Source organism: Malus domestica, chromosome 03 (assembly GCF_042453785.1).
Source record: "Malus domestica chromosome 03, GDT2T_hap1".
Taxonomy (NCBI): Eukaryota; Viridiplantae; Streptophyta; class Magnoliopsida; order Rosales; family Rosaceae; genus Malus; species Malus domestica.
Genome location: NC_091663.1, coordinates 32,180,629 through 32,199,156, shown reverse-complemented (window position 1 = coordinate 32,199,156; position 18,528 = coordinate 32,180,629). Strand labels below are relative to the sequence as shown.

At 36.6% G+C, this 18,528-nt stretch overlaps 1 protein-coding gene and 1 long non-coding RNA gene across 14 annotated transcripts; one reads left to right on the top strand and one right to left on the bottom strand.

Annotated features, from left to right (window-relative positions):
- Positions 1-769: 769 nt before the first annotated feature.
- LOC103444886 (increased DNA methylation 1) lies at positions 770-11,045 on the bottom strand. 7 transcript variants are annotated; one of them, XR_011579479.1, is made up of 10 exons: positions 10,576-11,045; positions 4,667-7,829; positions 4,212-4,332; positions 3,503-3,582; positions 2,822-3,063; positions 2,544-2,630; positions 2,076-2,175; positions 1,756-1,855; positions 1,248-1,449; positions 770-1,166 (listed from the first exon to the last, which is right to left on the bottom strand). XR_011579479.1 is itself a non-coding variant. In XM_070819309.1 (10 exons), the coding sequence occupies exons 3-10, from the start codon at positions 7,469-7,471 to the stop codon at positions 826-828; spliced, it is 3,978 nt and encodes a 1,325-aa protein (XP_070675410.1). In that variant the 5' UTR covers positions 7,472-7,909; positions 10,409-10,441; positions 10,576-10,936; the 3' UTR covers positions 770-825. The 7 variants fall into 7 exon arrangements, 5 of the variants coding, with proteins under 5 accessions (XP_070675410.1, XP_070675412.1, XP_070675411.1 ...); XR_011579478.1 differs by having other exon boundaries at positions 4,667-7,909; positions 10,576-10,936; XM_070819309.1 differs by lacking the exon at positions 2,076-2,175 and adding an exon at positions 10,409-10,441 and having other exon boundaries at positions 4,667-7,909; positions 10,576-10,936.
- A 2,056-nt stretch (positions 11,046-13,101) lies between these two features.
- On the top strand, positions 13,102-17,912 carry LOC139194135 (uncharacterized). 7 transcript variants are annotated; one of them, XR_011578893.1, is made up of 11 exons: positions 13,102-13,477; positions 13,514-13,886; positions 14,752-14,894; positions 15,019-15,077; positions 15,348-15,492; positions 15,589-15,657; positions 16,129-16,224; positions 16,337-16,409; positions 16,495-16,592; positions 16,751-16,816; positions 17,428-17,773. It is a non-coding gene; the product is annotated as an uncharacterized lncRNA (long non-coding RNA). The 7 variants fall into 7 exon arrangements; XR_011578888.1 differs by having other exon boundaries at positions 13,108-13,477; positions 16,337-16,592; XR_011578892.1 differs by having other exon boundaries at positions 13,108-13,886.
- Positions 17,913-18,528: the final 616 nt, after the last annotated feature.

Here is an 18,528-nt window from a genome sequence, read left to right as displayed (position 1 = left end):
TCTTTTACAATTTATTGGAAAAATAAAATGCAAAATGAAAGTTATCTATTTTCTATCTAAGTAAGAGAACCGACCTAACTGGCTGCCTAGGAGGGTCTAGGCAGGCGCCTGTGCAGGTCTAGGCGTTATTTCTTAATTTTCAAACACTTATGATTAATTGGGATGGTGGCCAACTGTCTAGCGCTTAGGCGGAGATTTTTAGGCGTCCATTTATGACAAAAAAATCACCAAATAATTTTTAGTCCAATGATAATTTTTTAGTATGAAAATGGTTGTACCGAAAAATTTGTTCTTGAAAGCAATCAGGATTCTAAATTCAAATAATAATATGTGAGATTTATGTGGAACACCCTACCTTTACATGGCCAATGATACATCGATACGTGCAAGTTTTTTTTCATGAAGTTTTTTTTCAACATGAAGCTGTATCATTAACACAAGACGCTTAGGATTAACACAAGACGCTTAGGATGATGATGCTTCCATACATAGGATTGAAATTTTTTCACTTATAATCTATTTTCTTCGACTTGATCCCATTTATTAACACTATTTTTAAGATGTAAATTTCAAACTTTGGATTTATAGTCTCATATTGGTTAAAACCTAATATCAAAAATTTTCTTTATCCTACACAACGCAACGCATGTCAATAAACGAGATCAAAGTTAAAAGAAAGTTTGAGCAAGGACATTGGTTTTCTCGACGGTCCAATCTTTCTTGAAGACAACGCCCTTCACGGAGAATATTTCATTTGAGCACAAGACACTAACTTAAACCATTTTATTCATTTCAACATCGCATTTTTTTTTTAATTTTCTGCGATTATTCGTCCAAAGGAAGCTGCTGCTGTATTTCATCATACATTTTCAAGGATTCAACATTAGTCACGGTTTGACGCCCGTCGCTATTTCCTAATGTTAGATCTGCCACTTCTTCACTAGACAGCTTTGAAAATTCGCCCTGCAAAGTGCTTCCTTCGGCTTCACGTTGCACATTCTTGCTTCCCATGACTTCTGCTTCCTTAGTACCAAGTTCAGATTCCCAGCCTTCTTCGATCTGACAACCGGTTCCCTCCGATGGCTGGATAGCATCGTTGAATTCAGCTTCGGAACCGACTTCTAACTCCGCATCAGCACCAGCTCTGTTGGTTCCCATTTCTGCTTCTGTTTTAACATCAGTGTCATTAGCAGAACGCAATACATTAGGCTCCCGAACATGCCTGAGGAGGGGAAAGAATAACTTACCTGAATGCCTACGTGCTTTTTGATTTTCGTACAAGGTTTTTTTGAGCAGCATTGTTCCAGGAAAGACCATCAAGTTGATCTTGTTCAAACTACGCTTCTCGTCGCCTTCTACGGGTACAAAGCCAAAACCCTGTGTCCACGTCTCTACCAAATCGGGAATGGCAGCTACGACAAGCTTTTCAACCTTAAAAGATATTAGCATCTACAGCCACACGGAGAAAGAAACATATTAATAACATGAACCAATTAAAAAGACTCGAATGATGAATATGTGCTGGAACCAGTGAATTCTAAAATCGGAGGTCCGACCTATACACAGATCGATCCTACTTTTATACCTAAGAAATTAAGAATATTACTTGATCCTGAATTTAGAAATAAGGGAAGACTTGTAAACTACGTTTCCATAAATAGGTATAAATCCTGATATATTGTGTATCTTTGGGAGAAAAATAAAATCCAATTATTTCAAGGACGATGCCATGAACTACATATTCTACATCTATACCTCTTCAATCGCAGTCAGAAGGCGTCGGCACATTCCCTGGCGACGGAAATTACTGCAAGTTGCAATGAGCGGCATCTCTGCAACTGTTGTTCCATGCACCCTGCAACAAACAAATTAGGCAAAATATGTCAGAAGTTCAAAATTAAAACAATGGAGCACTAAGAAACTCAGAGAACTTGGGTTGGTAAAGACAGGAGAGCTGAGAAGAACAGTGGAAAAGCTCAAACGGTGTGCGTCTGCACAGCTTTGTATGTGCATCGAAATGATGGCGATGCATGCAGAGATATTTCAATGCCAAGTGTTGAAAACCTCTGAAGTACCTGGTCCTGTACCCACTCCCATGACGTTCACCGTACATAAAACTCATACACCTCTAGAGTGCAGCCAAACGACACCACATGTGGCAAATATGCATAGCCCCTACTCCACCCAAGAAGTCAAATCAATATAGCACTTTATTATTATTCAACGCAAGTGGGCCTAATATTTAAGAGTTGCCTAATTGCGTCAATTAGAACTCTCCACTGTGGAATTGACTACGGTTGGAGATGTTGGAGATGCTCCAAGGGAGCATTAATAATTCATTCATGAAGTCAAGACCACAATGTCACTGAACTGCACAGCTAGCAATCAACGAGGAAGTTTTTATTTTTCACAAGAAAGAAAAACATGCTAACGGATAGCAGAAAATAGATTACTGCGGATGCAAGCTGAAGAAAGAAACATTAGAACAAAATACTGGTGAGAAAACATTACATAACATCACACACAGCTTAATTTCGTACTACCTGATGGATGCTACAGATACCAATGCATCATCTTTCTCCAAGACCGCAGTGTAAAAGCCTTGAAAATTCAAACGTGCAAACTCTGACCTGAAAGTTTCACATAAATATCAATAAGTAATTCATGAATACAAATGATATTTGAGAAGCAACTTTCACTTAAACCAAATTGCAAGAGGAAGTAATATTTTAGATATAACTGTTCCCAAAGCTACACTTTAAGAGCCCTACTTATCAAGTTGGAAAATAATCACGATTCTTTACTGAAGAGATGATCTCACCCCCAATTGTACAAAACATGGGGTATCATGTCTATGCCTGTTCTTGGATCAACCATTGACAAAAAACATTCCTCCATTATTGAAAGAGAAACAGCTAGTTTTGTATTGCATTCCGCCTTAAGAGCAAACCGTTGAGCAGAATGACCCTTTTGGTCATCATGAATGCATCTAAGTAGTGTCCATGAAAATCCATCAGCAAAATGATTAATGCAGCCAACGCGAGATTGAAGACCAGAATAAGCCTACACACAACCATTAAAATTAGTATTCGAATTAATGAAAACCAGTAAGAATAGCAAATGAAGACTAATAAATTCAAAACTCTCTCTTTTTGGATAAAACACTAAGCAAATTTTATCACATTGCTCTTTCATAACAATTATGACAACTTGGAAGAAACAAATCACAATGAACAAAGAAACAACTACTAGACTCTATCACTGGTTCCTTATAGCCAAATAAGGTTCACCACAAACGTGCAAAAAGTTGTAGGACGACATTTTAGGAAAGGAAATCCACTATATTTCATTTATGTAAAAGGAAAATAAGTATTTGAAGGAAGTCCTTAATTCACCCAAGGAAAAAATCTAGAAGCCAGGATAACTCATTAATTTATTTTTGTGTAAAACCTGACAAATCCTCCTTGATTGAAATTTTATTCATAAGATAATACAAAATTACCTCCTGACAGCTTCTATTACAGAAACAAGTATCCGGTATGGCTCCGTAGGTACATTTATCTTTCAGGCATGCCGCATGATCTGTTTATAAAAGATAAGGTAAGCTAGACAATGGAAAGAAGAAAAAAAGAACATAAATAAAAGGTTAAGTTCAACTTAATCACAAGATGACCACTAATAAGTTAATAACGGAGAGGACATTAATTAGAACAGAGATAATAAACCATAATATGAAATGAAAAATCAATTCCTTGTAGTCTAATAGGCAAAAAATGGGTTGAACTTCCTTACACAGACTTTATAGTATGAAAACACACAACCAAGTTACTTTTTATAGTGATTTATTGTCCACCTTCATGTATAATACTTGTGTTTTTAATCAACTCCAACAACCTTCTAATGCTCTCTAGCGGATATAAATTAAAATCTACTAACAAGAAAATATGGATAAAAATAGGTCACATTTTGGTGTTGAATATCCATCGAAGGAACTTGTGGAAAATTAACTTCTATAAATATAAGAAAGGTAATTATCCTTTTATTTTTCTAATAAATATTAGAACACCAATATACCATTTTTGCAATCACAGAGAATATTAGGCACCATGTTATAGTTAGACATGTACATACCACATGAAACTTCCAACTTATATACATGCACTGAAAACAGTTTAGTTACAAGAAAGATAATCTAGAAACAAGAAAATTACATTTATGCTCACACTGTGAACACTTAAATCCATCACGACTCGAAGCCCCCTTATCATTGACAAAATCACCACATATCCAACAGGTGCAATTCGAGCAATACCAGTTGCCTTCAGGGAGCTCCTGAAGTTCAAAAGCAAAAACAGATAATTAGTTTACATTAAGAGAAAAACAAGCATAAACTCCAAAACAGCAAATCAACAAGAATCCTTCTATGAATAAAAAATAAAAGGTTAATTATTAGTAATCTAATTGTGTGAAAATATGGAAATAGACATATTTTCTTAACAGAACGTTTAAGCAGAACAGAAGCATAATTAGTTATGAAAATATTTAGAGGCGCTAGAACCAACCGTGCAAAAGTTATAAAAGCATAGCATGGAATGGATACAAAAAATAAGGAGGAAATTTCAGGAAAAATAAACAAAACATATATAAAAAATCAGCAAAAACAAACCTGCAGAGACAAACAAGCCTGATGAAAAGTTGAGGGGCAATTATCACAGCATATCAACTCGCCACCATCACCACAAAGTCCACATGAATCATCATTTTGATCATTTTGATCATCTCGCACGACTTGGGTGCTCTTTTTCCTGGTCTTGTATTCAGCTGACCAAGCCTGAAGCTGGCATAAGGTGAAGGACTGACCAGATTCCATGAAAAGATTCAAACATGGACGATTCTGTTTGAATCCACCATGACTCTTGAACTCAGAAACTGAAACTACTTTACTGCAACACTTGCAAAAAATGCCATCCCTGGTAACCAGACCATCTATAAGGACACCACCATCCTTAGGATTCCGATACTGAATCACATCATCTGGAGATATGACACCAGCATCAATTAACCAAGACAAAACTGTTTTCACTCCTACAGAATGCCACTTTCCATCCTTAAAGTGCTTTCCCCCACTGCCCAGGCTTCTTGGAAGCAACTTGCAACGACTCTTTTGGCTTTTAGTTTTACCTTTCTTATGAGCTCTTGATTTGTAGGCTTTCTTTCTAGAAGAATATTGAGCATGCATTGTCCTAAAATCTTTATTTTTTATAATAGCTGAAACCAACAAGTCATCATCTTCAATTTGGCATTTAAATGATTTACTTCTTCCAGTCTGGACATCATCACATTCACGAGAAATCTTCATCAACTTTGAACTTTTTCTCCCAATCTGTTGCTGGCAAGAGTCGGTAGGTAAGGACATCTTGCGACTTCCTTTGCATCTTTTATTGCATGTAAATTCATCCTGGACCTCTGTCGACTTTGACTGGGTACCATTAGCATCAATACACAGCGAATCAGCATTCTCACTTGAAGTAAAATCTAAAAGGCTACTTCGGTATAACAAGCTTGGTTCAATTTCAGATATCTTTTTAGACTTCCTACGTGTTTTTCTTTTCAGAAAATCAATTGTGTAGTTTCCTTGGTTATCTAATGATCCCTTCTGAGCGCTTTCCAGCTTATCATCAACCTTGCCTCCCTCTGATTCATCTTTTTCCTCAGAAGAATCCACTGAGGTGTCTTCCATAACTTCCTTAGGCGTTTCTAAATCAAGTCCAGAACTCTGTTTATTAGAGCCAGGGGAATTTGCATTGCCATCTTGGTGAGGCGAGACAGCTTCAGAACCTCCATGCACATTGTCACAATTTCTGGAAGTAATAGGTTCTTCACGATGAGTAGCTGACTGAATACAAATGCCACCAGACCCACAAACTGGTAAGGAATCAGGACAAGTTATTTTCCCAGAGAACCCATTTTCAACTCTATTACCAGCATTCCCCAAGCAATGACTTTCTGCATTAGCCGAATAAATAGATAGTCCCGTAAGAAATTTCACTTCCTCATTACTTGTCTGTCCGCAATGTTTTGAGGAACTTTCATTACCAAATTTCCCACAGGCATTGTAATCTCGCTTAGAAACTGCTAATCCAACCCTCCTAGCGAGTGTGGAGTCATGGAGAGGAGCTGACACATCTTCCTTAGTAAAATGACTTTCTATGTTATTGGCACTAGTCAGGGCCAAAGCAGAATTAGTCTTACGGTTCGAATCAGCTACACTTTGAGTTGCTTTAACTATCTCTCCCTTTCTTAGACAACCAATCTTTCTCTCAATAAACACGACAACCACAAAAGGATCTAACAGCCTCCACCAGTAAGCCAATGCAGTAGCAGGTTGTGGATGATGAATCTCTTTCCCAATATTTACTATAACACCAGACAGATCTGACCAGAACTGACTGATGTTGGCCCACTCCTTCGTATCATCTTCCTGCAGCATACTGTACCCATCTGCTAACAGAAGTTCTCCACATAACCGCCAAGCTTTGGGGAGTTCCCAAATTAACCTTCCCTTAGGTGTCATATAAACAGTCTCCATATAATTTCTACTGGGTCTTTTTCGCCTCTCAATATGCCATCCAGCAGCTTCAAGCAAGCGAGCAACATGATATCGGAGAAGTGGACGAGGGTCCTTACTATTCTCTGTCTTCAAGGCAACATTGGAGACATCCAAAACAGAAGATTCAAATCCGTTCGGCTTTCCCTCAGAATGTAGAGGAGTTCTGGATTTATCGATAACAGTGGCTAATGGACTTGCAACCAGAAGCCTGGTCAAGAAGTTCTCATGTGAAGCAGGCGAAGCAATGGCTTTACTTAGGCAGACTTCCTTTCTATCATCCCCATTTGAGTATCTCAATCTGCACTTTGAAACATCTGGGTCACCTGCTACGCCCGGTTTGTTAAGTTCTGCATGTTGCTTAAACAGATAACAACTAGACGTGACTCCCTGGCTAGAAGATTCAACCAAACGAAATGTCACTGTTTCAGAGACAGAGTTTGAAGCTGGACCGGACGTGACCTTTCCTAAACCAGGTTTGGTATTAGGAAGCTCATCGACTGAAAACTTCATTCTATTAACAGTCGCATCATCACCATTCCTATCTAACATAGCAGATCTGTCCAAGGAAAACCCTGGTGCAGAGGTTTCTCTAAAATCTTCAGTTGCATTATAAAACTCCTCTAAACAGGTATTTTTTGAGGAGTGACTCGTCACAACTGAGTTTTCACTATTTGGAGATGGTGCTCCATCAGTGTTCTTACTTGATTCACATTCAAAGTTGATCATTCCAGTAACAAGACATCTATTACTAGTACGACCAATGTCTTGACCGAAGAAAACCTCTGTGAATATACAGTGCTCATTTTTCGATCCTTCAAACCCATCATCATGCAAATCGTCAATTTCTTTGCTGAGAAACATCTCTGTCAACTCACTGCAGTTCCACTTTACCAGTCTTCCTTATGTTTCCTAATTTGCACTACATATAACCATCAGCACGAAAGGTGAGATCTACCCTGCTGTATATTACTCTGTTTAACTGCTGCTGAAAATCTGGAATCTGCCCTTGACAAAATCACTATAAATGCTGAAGTACAGGTAAAGTCATTTGATAATTGCCACCCCCAAAGCCATGGAAATCTCCGTACTTGGAAAATAACATCTCTACTAATTGAGAGCAAACTTGTTCAGTCTCTTCCTTTCTTTAGTGAATATATAAATATATATATCCAACATCAGAAAAGGTGGGCGATAGTACATGGCCTTCATTCACAAATCACTGCATATAAAACAACGTAGTGTTTGTCATCATTCAAAGCTGATGTTTTAGCTCAAACAATTCAACTACTGTTGAAGAATCTGCAATCATAAGGAAAAATGCATTAAAAACTTGGGATGTAGATCTCATATAATTAACAACATCCAAAAATCACTCCTAGCGGTATACGACAAAACTGAATATAAACCTCAATTCTTCCATTAACTCTATAGCTTTTGAAAGACAAAACAGCCAAACTCCCTTCCCCCAATAAGGAAAATCACAAAATAACTCGAACATTTACATTACAGATACCAATCAATATTCAAATGCAATCCATATATATCCCTCTAAGATTCGATACCCTAACAGACCAACAGATCCAGCCGTTAATTTAAACTTAATTCGTAGCAGCTGACCATAATCATATCAAGCTCCAACTAGAATATTTTTAATCCATTTAAATCTTTTAGTATGTACATACACTGCAAATATTCAAATGTTGATTGAGTTTGAGTTTGTGGACGTTCTTTCAGATTTCAACTTCATTCCAACGTATATGGATAAATAAAATTCATATTCAGATTGGGCTTAATTCACACCAATTTGATACTGATTACTGACAGACCTATAAATGTTGGAACTCCTCTAGAAACTAGGTAAAATGCAACAGGAGCATCAAAAGCATCTAAAAAGAAAAGAAAACAAGAAAAAACAAACTCCTAAACACTTAATTCTTATTCACATTATGGCAATAGAACATGTCAAACCGTCAAGCAAAATATCATAACTCTCTCTCTCTCTCTCTCTCTCTCTCTCTCTCTCTCTCTCTCTCTCTCTCTACACACACACAAACATACCGTTTTTGTTTTTCATAAGCAGGAGGCAAGACATCATAACTTTCTCTCCGTAGACCCTAAACCCATCTATGATCTAACGGTCAAGAAACATAATCTCATCTAAAAATTTAATCAAGGCCCTTATGAGGCATTTTTGGTACGTGTGGGTGTGTGTATAATTCCCATAATTAGTAAATAAGTAACATAACTTATATAACATTTTACCAAACTAGTGGCAACATAGAACTCCACTGCCTAGACCTAAATGCAAAATGCATTTAATTACTATTGTCAACCAAATAAGAATTCTCACTGTGTTTTGCTATTCTTAACTTCACATGAATAACATTTGCAAATTGCAATCACATCAAACTAATTAATTACTATAATAACAAAGAAGAGGAACTTTTACAACATAAACAATAGGAACCTTATCTGACTCAAATTCTCACATGTGGAAAGACAACTAGTCTTTCAAATCTTTAGTCTCACATAATCTGTGTTGTTTAAACAGTAATTTATATAAAATATAAATATAAGATTACTAATTAAACAAGTCAACGCCATTTTATTTATTTATACAGACACGACTATATTAAAAGAGGAAAGAAGGAGAAACAGTCAAGCAACATAAAGGGTGGTCACGCAAACCACCCAAACAGAAACAAAAATAGAAAAAGACAACTCCATAAAGCTGAAGAATGCCCTAACGCAAACTAAAAGGAAGCTGCCTTCTAATCTACCTAACTTCAGGAGAGAGAAATTCCCCTGAACTCAGAAGAAATGGCAGCCCAGAGGGCGGACAAAAACCAAATTCTATCCCAAAGCTCCTGAAAACCAGCTCCTACATAATCTTCAAAAATTTCTCTCCATCCAAACCACCCAAAACACAGCGAGAATTCTGCAACCCCACAACACCTTCACTTTCTTACCCTTCCAACCAAAATGTGAGCTTCACTAACCAGCTTCAACCATAAACCCAAAGTGAAGGGACAACGAAGAAATATATGATCAGTGGATTCCAAATCTAACTTACATAAGATACGCCAAAATGGCGACTAGCCAATGCACTCATATTTAACTCATGATTTCCGTACATCACCTTCACCAGTTCACTAGGCTGCTATACACCAGTTCACTAGGCTGCTATACACCAGTTCACATGTCGCAATTTAGCTTGGTTTTCATAAACTCGAAAAGAAAAAGAAAAATGAAAGGCCACTCTATTAGTTTGTATCATTACAGAATACAGATACAGCTCAAGGCACGCAGTAAATTTTTGTTATTATTAGCACTCTCTAAATGCACATGCAATAAACGAGTAGAACCATTTAGCTTGAATCGAAAATTAGTAATCAAAATAAACCTTATGAGGAATTCTTCACCGGTAGAAAATATCCCAATATTGCACATCAGTAATAGAGACAGAGAGAGATTTCCGAGACAACAACAGGATATATATATATCCCATGCATTGGATCCCAAGGACATGAAAACTCATACACACCCACGAAACAGAAAAGTAATCAACAAATTTAAACCCATTACCAGAAATGAATGAAACATCAAAAGCAAAAAAAAAAAATCCTAAAAAATCCCATGATTAGGCAGATAAAAACCCATCAGATAAATCCTGATAAAATCACATTTCCTGGTTGAAGAAACCACAATTCACTCCCCCACAGCGCCATTGAACATATTCACACAACAGAATAAACCAGACAACGAACAAATGAACAAAAACCCAGAAAGGTAGCTCACCAATGCAATGCATTTCCTAATCAACATGCAGAGCTGACAGATGCACAAAACTGGTGTTAGGGATTGAACAATTGGTGAAAAACTCAGAAGGGTTTTTCCAATTAGTGGCAAATCAGCTGAAAAACAATCCAATTGGGAGAGAAACAATGAGGTTTAAACAAACTCACCTAGCGATGCATTTCCCAATCGACATGCAAAGAAGATCAGAGCAGGAATTGGGATTAGGGTTTTGAAATTGGAGGAGAAAGAGGTAACGGGTTAGAGTGAGAGAGAGGAGATAAGAAGGGAGAGGGGGAAAGGGGGTCTGCTTTTTATCACTTAACAGTCTAGCCGTAACGGTAGACAGCAAAAATCTCCAGCAGAAAAAGGGCTTTTGATAACCCGGAAAGTGCTCCATGTACAACAGATGCGATGTACATGTACACTCCCCTCTCTCTCTCCTCTCTTTCTCTCTCCTAAATCTCATACCATCATCTTCCATGTGAGCAGCCCATGTCATCTCATATCTCTGTCTCTCTCCTCAAACCCACTATGCTTTGTCTCTTTGCATATTTTGAAGAACCCCATAAACACCCCCACTGCCAAAGTGGGGGTTTAAAACACGAAGAAAGCTTGGCTGCTGAAAAAATCAGTAGCTGCTTGCTGATAACAAATCATAGGTAGACATGTGTTCAAATTATGATTAAAAAATCAATTACTTAGACATGTGTCAATCCATTATTCGTTAGCAGTAAGAGCTACTGCTGATTTTTCAGCAACCAAGCTTCGTTCTCATAACATTTGGTCACGCTGATTATGGTAAAGGATTATATTTCTCAGATATGGTGTTATCTCTCTCTCTCATGATGTTGATTGTTGGGTTTGTGTGCCCGATCTGCTCGACGAGTGTTTAGACAGTGTATCATGTAATGGTTTGTTGGCATTTATAGGTTGTTTGAGCTTCGGTTGCCGTTCGGGTTCAATTATACTTTTATCTATAATAAGAAAGATCGTTATGATTTTTTTTTTAATGCAACGGTAAACTTTTGATATGTGTATTAATTCACGAATTATGTACGTCAAGTATGTTTATCGTGAGCAATTGCTGACCACCAAAACTTCAATAGTAAGAGAGAATTCATCTTTTCTACAAGTATAAAGACCGATTGCTTTGTTCCGAACTTTCTTACTCTAATTGCTTAAAAGACAAAATATTGTCTTAGCATACTTCCAAAATGTATGAAATCAGAATATACAATATACCCTTGCTAGTTTTATTGTGTGGTGTACTTACAAAAGACGGTGAGAGTTTAAACCTAAGATGTGAGTGTACATCTCCTCTCATGTTAATTTGTTTATAACTTTTTTCTTGCAATTCGTTTAAAGTGGTTTCAATAAAAACTGTGAAACAGACCACATACAATGCTTTCAATAAAAAGAATTCATTGTTAATAAAATATTCCTCGTATCATTGAGGTTTTCTTAAAAAAAAACACAAAAAAAGAGCATAGCGCTTTGCATGGACTAGCTCAGAGTAATAATTGAAATAAATGCTACTAAAATTCAATGTTATTACACTATTTGTCACCCACGCAATGACAAAATTTATCCTAATCCAACTTTTTTTTAGTTAATTTGTGTATCTCATATTTTTCTTGTTGACACGTGTCAGAACCCCATATTTAAAGCTTATTTGGTAATGTTTAAAACAAAAGTGAAATGAAATTTTATTTATTTATTTATAGGATATGAAAATAAATTTGGTAAATTTCATTCGATAAAATTTTTCAAAAATGAAGACAATAAACCGTGTTTAGCACCAATATTTTCCTAATATACTTTTTGATAACTTTATATTAATTATTTTTTCCAAAAATTGATTCTTTATTTATTAGTCCTCATCTCGACCGGATAGTTGCGAGCAATATAATAGTCGGTTGGGATGGATGGAGACTCGTAGAGAAAGTTTTCATGATTTTTTTTCTTTGAACACTACTTGGCTGCTATAAATTCTGCTTCCACTCTACCACATATGAATGCGTGTCCAAATAATTAAAAATTTAAATGCAAATTCCATCTATAATTGGGTAGAAGCAAAAGTTGCTACTGAATTTGCAGCACCCAAGTGGTGTCCTTTTTCTTTTAGATGGGCTTTTGGTTGCATGAAGATAAATTGGGATATAAAAGATAAGATTTAGACTTCTGGGTCTAGGTCAGCCCAAAGATTAGCCCACAAACCAAAACTCACGTCCGCCATATCGGCGTATCCACATGCACAACCATCATAGGCTAGCTATCTTCTAGAAACAACACGAAACCTCGGAACTCGAAAGGCCATATGACACTTTTGCACTCTTAAGGTCATCTCCAACCGAATGATTCAAATGACCAGAGGCTTGAAAATAGCCCAAAAACTGTCTTCAATTGAGGGTCAGGCCAGAGGGCTGTGGAATCTGATAGGGTCCCACATAATCGGAGAGGGCTGGTCACTTCCAGCCAGCCAGCCTCAGGCTGGCCATATTTTTTTTAAATGTGTCGGATTTCTTGTCGGTTATAACCGACAGGAATGCTTTGAAATTTTTTTTTTACAGTTTTATTATTATTTTTTATTTACAAAATTTTTCCTATAACTTCTATTTTTCATATTTTTTTTTCCTATAACTTTTATTTTACAAAATTTGTTTTATTTTTTTTTTAAATTCTATTTTTTCCTATTATCTATTCTAAAAATGAGGAGGGATTTGACTGTAGCTTAGCTACAGTCAAATGATTGACCCTCGATTTTGCTTTATTTACATCACTACCATCATATCTCTGGTTGGGTTGGAAGGGTAATTATTACAACTTAGAAGGGTAATTTTGTCCGTGGGTTTGAGCCGAATTTCACTTTATTTACAAAATTGCCACCGCCTTTTCCTTCCCTCTCTCTCTCTCCCGACTCTCTCTCGGTAACCATCCATCAAATCCCCATCCTTCCCTTTTCTCACTCTGTAAGTCTCATTTCCTACAACCCTAGAGCACCGTTTCTCTCTCATTTCTCTCAAATTTGACTCAGGGAGAGAGAGGGAAGGGGGACAGAAGGGTTGACAGGTTTGAGGGAGGGAAGGGGGACAGAAGGGTTGACAGGTTGGAGGGAGAGGATCGTCGGGATTTAGGGGAGAGGATTTTCGGCAGGGAGGTATGGGTTTAGGGAGAGAGAGAGTAAGGGAGAAGTATGGGGTAGGCGGATTTCCAGGGATTTCTTTTCACCCCTTCACTCACCACGAACCCACCTTTCCCTTCTTTTCTTCCGTCCTCAAATCTTCTGATTTCCCTCTCACAAAATACCCACCAAGGAAACCCTACTTTTGGTTTAGTTTGGGATTTTGTTTGCGCTCTCGATTTTCAGACGACGGGCCAATTGGTTGAGATTTGGATTTCTTCTCCTTTTGTCGAAACGCACAAATTTTGTTTCGGTGGGATTGGTCTCGAATAGCTGCGTGTGTCTACCCTTTCCAAGGTATGGTGTTCACCGATGGCATGTTTTAGTGTGTTTCTGTTTTTTTTTTCTTTGTTTTGTATTTCTAATTTATCGTTTGCTGCTTGACAATGGTGATTGTATGTTTTAGTTTGGATGTTTTTCTGATTTTGGGTTGGTCAGTTTTTTTGGGCTGCTTGAGAAAATGTGATCCCATGTTTTGACTGAGTGAAATAATTAATAGATAAAAAGAGTGGAGAATTAGTGTCAAGAGTAGTGATGGAAAAAATGAGGAAAAAAATATAGATGTGGAAGAAAAAGGGGGGTGGGGGGGGGCTGGAAATCGAGCAAGGTGAAGAGAAAAAAAAATAGGGGTTAAGTGAGCAGCCAAAAGAGAAAAAAAATGAGGGGAAAAGGCTTAATGTGGGGAGTGGGCAAAAGAGAAAAGCAAGGGAAGGGAGACAGAACAGGAACAAGGTGTGGTTTTGTTGTTGGTTTTATCCAAATTTTTGATTTGGCATTCGTTTGAAGCTTATGTGTTATTAGTATAGTCTAATTTAGTGTTGGTTTATCTAGGTTTGTAGCTAATTTAATGTTAATGTTGATCTAGGCGTTTTAATTTGTTGTGAACTTATATGAGTTTCGTTTTTTAATTGTTATTTTACAGTTGCTAGGGATGACTTTGGCTTTTATATTGGTTTGGGTATTTTTTTTTTCATTTGAAGATTTAGTGTCATTATACACCTTTGCACCACTGTTTGTTCTGTTTTTCTCGGTTTCTGTATATAGTTTTGGTACAATTGGACTGTTCTTTTTAACTTAATTAAAGTTTTTGAGACTTAATTGAATGAAAGTTTAGTGTGTGTTTTGGACTAATGGTTTTGTGTTGTTATGTGGGTTTTTGAAGATGGATAGATGTGTGGCTCGGTTGCAGGAGCTGCAGTACACAGTTTCGGGCGGTACGAAGGTGATCTCAGGAGTGAGTCTCAGCCCTGGGAGTTCTAGAGGTTATCTCAGGGCTAGCCTCCGATGCAAACAAGAAACTGCAAGGTAATTGAGAATCTGATTTTAATTTGATTTGTACAAACCAGGAACAAAAAATCCCAGCTTTTGCTTGAATTTGAAGTTTTTGATTTTGATATTGGAACTGAAATGGGTCTTTTGATTTATGCAGGATTAAAGGCTCAGCCCCTAGAAAATCTCCTGTTGGCAAGTTTCCAGCAAAGGCAGGAGGTATCTCCCTCTCTCTCTCTCTCTCTCCCTAAAATCATAGACGTATGGCCAAATGTGTTTTTTGACAAGAAAGTTTATCCTTCACTTTTTTCAAAGAACAAAATTGAGTTTAGATTCAAACTCTGAACCTTTTGTTTTTGAAAATACGACATTCTAAACAACAGAAGCTCATTACTTTTTGTTTTTTAATAAAGCCATTACCAGTTTCTGAATTGATTCTACATTTTACTCTGTTTTTATGCCTAATACCGTTTGTTTTCCATTGGGTAGCTGTATAAGTTTTCCATAAGCTTCGATCATCTCCCCAATAAACCCAGAGCCTCTTTCTCTCCCGCTAAGCAAAAGAAAATCAAGGAGGCCTGCAACTTCGTATGCAGTCCGCCACTGCAAATCAGTCTGGAAACTGGATTCAAAGGTAAAACACACCGATGTCTTTGATTTTGGTCTCTACTGCACAGTTTGACAGACAAATGATAAACCTAACACATGCATGCTTTGATTTCCTTGGTAGGTCATATTTTTCACTTTCTGGATGTGCAAAGTCTGGATAGTACACATCACCGGACCAAACCTTTATCAGGTAAGGAATTCCATCGTGTTTGTTGAAAATATTTGCTTCCTTTCCTCTCATGTATGTGTATGTATGATTGTATGTGTGTGATTTTAGATTGTAATGCATCACAAATTTGTGGCATAAAAATTGACATTTGTAGACTTACCCTTTGTTTGGTGACTGTGATAATTGAGAGAAAGGAAAATAAAATTTCGAAGATTGATGCTTTTATGTGATTTCTTGGCTCTTTTTTTCATATGATTTTCATTGTATGTGTGCCAGTGTATGTCTCTTCTTGAAAAATACATGTTGAAAATGGGAGAATTTTGGACATGACACGTTTAGAAGTGAGGTTTTCTGAATGAAGACACTTTTATGATTTGTTTGTAATTTGTTTTGCAAATGGGTAGGAATGTCATTCTAAAAGGATATTGGCAGGAGAGGGTGGAATGTCATTCTAAAATATGTGTAATTCAATTCTCTCATTTTCTATAGCAGAATTGCGGATTTCTAAATCGAAAAGGAGAAATAAACACTATAGCAGTTTATGCAGAAGGAGCATGTAAAAGAGAAGCACAGGTAAAGGTTTATGAGGTCAGTTGGCTGTTTTCTTTTTAGTGTTTTCAATTTGTTCCTTTTAGTCTGGCTGCAATTTTTTAATCTCTGGTTATGCATCAATTTCTCTGCTTCTTTGTAAATCTTGCAGGTGAGGACAACACACTTATTGGGGCAATGTCGGGATGTTTAGGCTTGGGTGGAGACATGGACTTATGGAAGAGGTGAAGTAGCATAGGTTTCTGTCATTAGCTTGATCTGTTCTATGCATCTCTGCAATCTTACAATGCTCCTTTATTTAATTGCAAGATGTTGGGGACCGGTTACTGGAATACAAGATTTGGAACAAAAGTGGTTGACAATGCAAGAGTCGAAAGCAAGTGTGAAATTCGCATTGAAAATGACAGGTGAGAATGCTAATCATATTCTAAAACAATGTTGGGTTTCCTGATGAGTTCTCTAGCTGAATTCAAGAGGCTAATTTAGTGATTTGGAGTTAATTTTGTAAATTTATTGAATAAAGTTATTTGTTATTTAGCTTATCTTGCGTTTGGTTTGGTTTTAGGAGAGGGTTACGCATGATCCGTAGGTTCATTCAACCTCGCTGTTTTCGTTAGAATCACAATTAAAGGTCAGTTTTTCCAACATTTTTTTTGCTTTTTGCTGCATGTTTGTGCATGTTTGGTCTCTGAGATTTTGTTTTTAGTCACTGTTGATTTGTAGTTTATGTCTTCCTTTAGCTACATATTGACACATGTTTATTCTCAGCATTTTTTTGTTATGGTAAGTGGTTTGGGGAGTTCTGTATTATTATATAATCTTTGGGGCTATTTTAAGTAAAAATGAAATGTTGACATTGATATAGCATACGGCACACTTAATTCACACTCCTATATTCGGTTTTCATGTTTCCATTGCAACACTCTGCATTTCCGAGCCAATGAATTTTTTGATAAAGATGTACTTAAAGCAATTACATGCTCTATCAAGTATGTTTTATATGTGGTTGTGGTAGTTGCAAGGAAATGAAATATTTGTGCTGATAATTGGTAGTTTAAATATATAGAAATAGAGAAGAATTTTAAATGGAGCACCTAGGATATTTAACATTGTTTTCTTTTCCATGTATTTTTTCTCATGTTTAATATCTGCTTTTGCTTATGCATATGATTCAAGTGCTATTTTTGTTAGTGTTAATTTTGGGTTGCATATCAACAAACTAACCCAGTTAATTTTGCTTAGTGTTCATGTATAACGAGAACTCTCGTTGCATCAACTTGAACATTCTTCTACTTAGTTGCTTAGCTGCTGCAACAAGAACAGGAGAACTCTCATTGCATCAACTTGAACAAACATTCTTCTACTTAGTTGCTTAGCTGCTGCAACAAGAACGAAACACTTGTTATGTTTTTTTGTTTAACTGCTAAAACAGGTGACTGGCCTCCTGGACATTTATTTTGCCATCTTAACTTTAAAGGCAATACATATGTAAAATGCATGTTGCTTAGGGAAACAGAGCATTTTTTGCAACCACATCTTTTGTAATCAGCTCGGTTGAATGTATATAAAAGTTAAGCTACTTATCTTATCTACACCGATCACTCATCTATCCTTTTTGTTCGTTCATGATTATGTTGAATTTTTTTTCAGGTTAAATGTGTCTTATTCATGTAGTTAAAGCTGATGCATTCAAGTCCTGCAGCAACGCGCGGGCATTTTTCTAGTAACTTCTATTTCACAAAATTTGTTTCCTTTTATTTTAAATTCTATTTTTTTTTCTTATAACTTCTATTTCACAAAATTTGTTTCGTATTTTTTTTAATTCTATATTTTTCCTATAATGTCCTAAGTCATTATACAATATTAAATTAAATTAAGTAACATAAAACAACATTAAACAATATGAAACAACATTAAATAACATTAACCAACATAAAAATTATACAACATAAAAAAAACATTTAACAACATGAAACTTAAACAACATTTAAATTGTAATTTTTAAATAATAAATTATGTTTGGCCCTTTGACCCTCGGTTGGAGATGGTTTTTTGTGACAGGGCTAAAACGAGTCCTCTGGCCCTTTGACCCTTGGTTGGAGACATAGACAAATATGACACTATACTGTTTATTAAAATATTAATATCTTTGAAGATCTTGGAGGGCCAGAGGGCTAAAATAAGCCCTCTGGCTCGCCATCAGTTGGAGATGACCTAACCCTTCCCCATAATACCCTCACACCCCACATTCTTAATATACACCCGACATTTTTTATATGTACCCCATATTTTCTATACACCCCACATTTCTCTAATCTTATAAAGCTTTTAATTTGGACAAAT

What these genes read in the sequence shown, in the direction of transcription:
- LOC103444886 (XM_070819310.1), bottom strand. Translation starts at nt 7,471, where the DNA reads ATGTTTCTCAGCAAAGAAATTGACGATTTGCATGATGATGGGTTTGAA. An exon ending in GTAATAGAAGCTGTCAGGAG is followed by an intron (nt 3,064 to 3,502) that starts GTAATTTTGTAT and finishes GGTTGTGTGTAG; the next exon opens with GCTTATTCTGGTCTTCAATC. An exon ending in TTCTGACTGCGATTGAAGAG is followed by an intron (nt 1,450 to 1,755) that starts GTATAGATGTAG and finishes GTGTGGCTGTAG; the next exon opens with ATGCTAATATCTTTTAAGGT.